The sequence below is a fragment of the Porcisia hertigi genome, chromosome 1 (genome assembly GCF_017918235.1).
Source record: "Porcisia hertigi strain C119 chromosome 1, whole genome shotgun sequence".
Classification (NCBI taxonomy): Eukaryota; Euglenozoa; class Kinetoplastea; order Trypanosomatida; family Trypanosomatidae; genus Porcisia; species Porcisia hertigi.
In genome coordinates this window covers 89,005-95,004 of record NC_090560.1, presented here as the reverse complement: position 1 = coordinate 95,004, position 6,000 = coordinate 89,005, and the positions used below count along the sequence as shown (strand labels likewise).

The 6,000-nt window shown below is 59.7% G+C and overlaps 1 protein-coding gene across 1 annotated transcript; it reads right to left on the bottom strand.

Moving 5' to 3' along the window:
* Positions 1 to 151: 151 nt before the first annotated feature.
* On the bottom strand, positions 152 to 4,888 carry JKF63_07827 (uncharacterized protein; the record flags this gene model as incomplete). The annotated part of the gene is made up of 4 exons (XM_067903757.1): positions 152 to 3,705; positions 3,739 to 3,967; positions 4,103 to 4,465; positions 4,523 to 4,888. 4 exons carry the CDS (start codon positions 4,886 to 4,888, stop codon positions 152 to 154), a joined length of 4,512 nt encoding a protein of 1,503 aa, XP_067760016.1.
* Between the last annotated feature and the right edge of the window lie 1,112 nt (positions 4,889 to 6,000).

The following is a 6,000-nucleotide window of genomic DNA, read 5'->3' as shown; positions in this document are numbered from 1 at the left end:
AATGTACAGGATTAGACTCAAGAGAAAAAGAAGGGGGGGGCGCAGATATGTGGAGGGTACACCGCCACCACACTCCACGTATTAGAGTTTTCCCAAGTTTGCTGCTCGTCAGCTGATAATGGTTCTCCCCCCCCCCCCCCCCCCCCCCCCCCTACTGCTGACGGCAGCCGCCACCACCACGTTTCTCCTCGTGTACCTGCGGTTTGGGTGCGTCCTGCACGACAGGCAGCATCGCCGGGGTGGCGGGGACAAATAAGGTTTCCTTGAGCGGTACAGCGTCCCTGTGCACCACAGGTTTTTCAGCTGGTGCCTCTGCCTCTGCCGCCGCCGCCGTCACCACCACCGCCGCCGCCGCCGCAACCGATTTCACTTGCGTGTCGACACTTTCTGCCTTGCTACTTGATTTTGGCGATTGACCCGCCGACACCTCCTCTGCCTTGATCGACGACGACGTTGAAGTCTTCCGCGCCTGCGGGTCCTTCTTCTTTCCTGCGGGCGCCGGAACGTCGCCCGCGGTAGACACCGGGTTCCGCGGGGCGCACTTTGCTGCTGCAGGGCTACCTTTTCCCTGTGCCGCCGGGTCCTCCTCGCCATCGCTTGTCTGCGCTGCAGGAGCAGCACGAGAAGAAGCCTTCTCCCTGGACGGGGCTTTCTTTTTCGACTTGGTTAGTGGCGCTGCCTCAGAGTTGGCCCTAACGCCAGCCGAGGGTGCAGTTGGGGTGGAGGAGGTCGTTGTCGTTGTCTTTGTCACCACAGGAGCGTTAGTCGCGGATGCGGGAGAAGCACTGTTGTGATTGTTCCCCGCAGGCTTTGCCGCCGCCCTGCTACACGACGTGCAGACCGAAGACCTCTTCTGGCGACCCTTTGATTCTCGCCGCATCTCCTTAAACTCTCCACAGATGGCGCAGAAGTTGTAACCCAATTTGGCCCAGCATGAGTAGCAGTAGTAGCGGCGGTCGCGGCGATCGATACGGAGGTCTTCGTTCTCCTTCGGCTTGCGGCACTGTGCGCAGGTCCGGCTGCTACCACGGGACGTGCCACTACCCGTGACGCGCGACGCTGCAGCTTTCGACTCGGGGACCGTGGCCGTTCCGTTGCTGGCGTCGTCGGCTGGCGTGGGCGAGGCAGTCGCAGACGCCGCGGCCGGGCAGTCCTTGCTGCCATTCACAACGTGAAAGGATGGCACAATACTGGCCAGTTGTTTCAACTGTGCCTCGGTGCTCATCTGCGCTGACGGCCGCGCGGCCGCGACGGCGGACTGAGCCCCTTCCGCCGAGGCAGACAGGGGCGGCGCGCGCGACAGCATAGCGGAGGCGGATGGGTAGACAGAGCGAGCAGGCGTCGTCGACGCCATCGGAGCGGCAGTGGGTGTGTAGAAGACGGAGGTAACACTGACGTTGTTTGTCGGCGGCGGCATCATGCTTTGATCAAGCGTTGGAATCGGGAGGCCTGGCAGCATGCCTGACGACGCAGCAGGACCTTTGACGCTAGCTGCTGTTGCTGCTGCTGCGGCAGCGGCCGCCGCCGCAGCAGCAGCGGTGTCATACGAGGGTGGTGGAACACTCGGCACGTTAGTGATGCTCCCACTTCCACCAAAACCGGCCCCGTTCGCTTCCGGTTGAGCCTCGGGTGGCACGAGCTGTTCATTCAGCAGCCACGACACCAAGTTTGAGCGTGGGATGAGGCAAGAGCCGAGCAACTCTTCCAGGTCCAGCTTGTAGATTGGACGCAAGACATCATATCGGATGCGGCGGAACAGCCAACGTCGCGGGGTATCGTCTATGAGACTGCACGTCACAATGCAGCCCTCCACCACGTCAGGGTGACGCACATCGACGGTGGCGTTCTCGAACTGCACGTACATCTTTTCGGTCTTATCGTACACCTCAAGGGCAAACGTGCGTACCGGATACTCGTTGAAGGCGTCGAGGCTGCCGCGGTGCGTTGGAGACGGGAACGGCTGCTGCAACGGCGAGACACCGCTTGTGCCAGTTTTCATTGAAGTCGCAGCAAACTCAGCATCCGCCTCCTGCGACTGGCGAGTGGTGAGCAGCTGTCCAAGGCGGAAGTCAACAGTCATGCAGGACGGCTGATGCCACACAAAAACGTGGTCGCTGCGATGGACCGGGTTGACAGCCTGGAAGACGAGGCCATCACTCGGGTACTCATCGGCATCGAGTATGTCAAAGGCCTCTGACATCTTCCGTGTCGGCTGATGCACCACGACACACTCGACCCCGTCATGCGAGAAGAGTGCCCTTGACTCGTTGCACATGTTTGCGGCGAGGAACGCCTGCCGCTCGGAGAAGGTCATGCGGATCATGATGTTGTTGCTCGGGCTCTCTGCATGACTCCAGTAGTGGGCATCGTACGCCAAAAAAAGTTCCTTCTGCCGATCGCGGATCACCCGGGTGAGGTCGCCCTCCAGCACAAACGTGCCGACCTTTTCATTGTCGAGGCGACTGCCGAGCCACGCCTTGGTCGGCATCTGCAGAACAGCACGCATGTGCGGGGGCACAAGGTACAGCTTCTTCTCGCGATAGAGGAGGAGGTAGCGAAGGCCATCCACCTTCCTGCGGATGCCGTAGCGGGTCTTGAGGGCGTTGATGCGACCCTTGTCCTTCATCTCCTTCTCTGAGAAGGGCATGAGTTCTGTGCTGCCCGGGAACTGCGACCCACGGATGTTGACGCAGCGAAACAGGTGCGTGAGGACCTCGCTGTACTCCTTGTAATCGTCCACCATGATGTTGGCGCGCGAGTCGTCGTACTGGTGGCTGTCCACGTACCGCGTTGGCGGCTGCGCGCAGCAGCCGAGCACCATCGTGCGCAACATCTGAACCACCTCCTCCTTGCTCTTGGTAGCGTCGACGTAGCGGTACATGCCAGCGCTCCTGGCAAGGCTCACAATGCGAGCATGGATGACCCGGTGAAACTTGAGCTTCTCCTTGAGGTACTCGCCACCACCCATGCGCTTCACCAGCACGTCGTCGTCGCCACATTCCATGCCCACAATGCCCACAAACGGGATATTTTTAGACATCAGCAGAGCGCTGAGGTAATACACATCTTCGATACCTTTGCAGTTCTTGTCGATAACGAGCCCCTTGATGTTGCGGTCCTTCTGCTGCTTTTCCAGGAGTTCGTCCAGGCGGCTACTAAGCGCGTCGAAAACATCTGTTGTGGTCTCCCAAATAGAGCGCTTGCCCTGCTGCTCGCCAAGGAAGTCGGCCCCACTAAAGAAGGCCCAGCCCATGCCGTCCGTCTTGAGGCTATTCACGAGCTCGCGGCCGAGCGTCGTCTTGCCAACCGCCGGAATGCCGGAGAGTAGGACACACGAAAACTTCGGGGCTTCCTTCGAGTTCAGCGCAGCCAACGTTGCGTTGCCGACACTGACGCGCGCATTGGCTGCCACAGATGGTGGCAGAGGCGGCGGCGGCGGCATCGACATGGTGGCGGGTCCACTGGGATTCATTATCATCGGTGGGGGCAGTTGAGGCGGCAGCATTGACATGGTGGGGGGTCCGCTTGCGGCAACCGGCATAGTCGTTTTGATGTGGTTATGGGGGTTGTTAATGTTGCAGACGTTGTTGGCGCCACAGCTGGTGTTGTTGCCTGGGTGCGGGGGGATGTGCGGGTGGTTTAGAGAAACACCCATCATGGACACAGCCGCTGCGGCGCCCGACACTTGCGACGGGGTCATCGAGCCTGCTCCTGCTCCGGCGGCACCAGGGGGTGCACCCGGTGTTGGAGGCGTCATACCTGCCATGGGCGGCATCGATCCGTGCGGTGGCGGTGGCGGCGGCGGCGGGTAAAAAGACATCATCATATTTGACTGTGGGTGTGGGCCACTGCTGCGCTGACCTGGGGGCATCGGGGGCGTGGCAGCCCCCATGGGCATCGACATTGGCATCTGCATCATGCCATTCATGTGCATCATTATTCTTGGCGCCTGGAGATGCTGCTGCGCCTGAGCTGGCGGCGGCGGCGGCGGCGGCGGCGGCATCCACATGGGCATCATGCCAGGTTGCTGCTGGTGGGGCTGAGGCTGGACTAGGTGCGGTTGCTGCTGGTGGGGCTGAGGCTGGACTAAGTGCGGTTGCTGCTGCTGCTGGTGCTGGTGCTGGTGGGGTTGAGGCTGGCCTAGGTGTTGCTGGTGCGGATGCTGGTGCTGGACTAAGTGTTGCGGATGCTGGTGCTGGTGCTGAGGCTGGTGCTGAGGCGGCGGCGGCGGCGCCATGCCTGCCGGGTTGTTGTTGTGATGGTGGTGAGACAAGCCAGGGGGGGTGGGCGACTGAAACATCATGATGTTTGGAGAAGACATCATCATGGACTGCGGGGGTGGCGGCATGAAGCCGGGCGGCATCATGTAGCCGCCAGTGGGCGGCGCCCCCGCCATGGGCGACGGCATGCTAGGGATCACGCCAACCATACCTGGTAGCCTCGGCGGCGGCGGCGGCGGTGGAGGCGGTGGAGGCGGCGGCGGAGGAGGGGGTGCTGTCAGTGGTGGCGCCGGCATCATCATCATCATGTTCTTCCTCCCACCAGACGACTGCGCCTGCTGGAACTGGGGGATGGACTGCGAGAGATTTGGCGCACCAGCACCGCTCGGCGATACCACCGCTGCGGCCCCCTCGGCCAGTGGCGTCTTACCCCTTGAGCTGTCGTCTGCCACGGGTGGCTCCTTGGCGGGTGGGTGGGCAGGGCCCACCGGTCCGCTAGCAGTCCCAGCGGTCGGTGGAGGTGGCGCATCAGAGGCAGACGGAGTAAAGGATTTGGCGTTTGCGTTTAGCTGCGTCTCAGCAGCCGTGGCGGGGTTCTCCTGGGAAGGCTGCTGCTGCTGCTGCTGCTGCTGCTGCTGCTTCCCCGCATCAACGGCGGGGTCTGACATAGACGATTCGAGCATCACGCGCACGTACGCGCGTCTTGTCAAACCTCAAAGAAAATCACAGCAAAGGTGAAGAAAGCCCGAGAAAGAAAAAAAGGTAGAGAGAGAGAGGGGGGGGGGGAGGAGGGGAGGAGGGGACGAGGGACGAGGAGTTGGATGGCACCCAACGCTGTGCGTTTTATCGGTTATCGTATCCGAGTGAAGGCCCTGGTGGTCTTGTGTTCCCCCCTTTTTTTTCTCGTGCCAGTGGTATCCACACTGCGGCTTTTTTCCTCTTCTCTTTTCCCCTTTTTTTTTCTCCCCCCCCTGCGTTGCCGCTTGCACACACACCAGATGTTTGGTTTGGGGGCACACTTTAACGATTCACCAGCCGTGAATCCCGAAACGCGTTAATGGTCTGAGAGAGGGAGGAGGGAGGAGGGAAGACAGAGATGTGACACACACACACACACACACACACACAATCACCGCGCACGCACAGAGGAGGGAGTCGGGGGGGGAGTGCAAAAGAGATCGATTAGATCTCAGAGACACCAAGACTCCAGAGGATGGCAGGACGGGTGGGAGCAGAGATGAAGAGTGAATGATGTGTGTTTGTGTTTGTGTGTGTGTTGTGTTGTGTGTGTATGGTTGGCGTTGAATTCGTACACCCACACCAACACACAGAGGAAGGGTCGAGAACAAGAAGAGGGTGAGGGAAGGGAAGGTGAAAGGAGGGAGAAGGAGAAGGGGAAGTCGTTAAAGAGGGAGAGTAAAACGGCAAGGGCAAAAATGCACACACACACACACCAAAAAAAAAAACAAGCGAAAAAACAAAGATACGGTGAGGTGGAGAAGAAAAAAAACGAACACAAACAAACAAATGAACCGAAGAGGGGGGAGAGGGGGGGGGGTAGGTGAATGGGTGCGTGTTTCTGGAGGAGGGGAAGGAAGGGAAGGTGAATGGGTCAAAGTTTGTGTTTGTGAAGTTTTACAACTTTGTTTTGTTTTTCTCCTGTACAAGCGCCACGGTTCATGCAACACAGAGAGAGAGAGAGAGAGATGTTTGGAAGCATACATGTACATTATATGCGTTTAGAATGTGTGTTATGACGTGTGTGTGGGGGGAGGAGGAA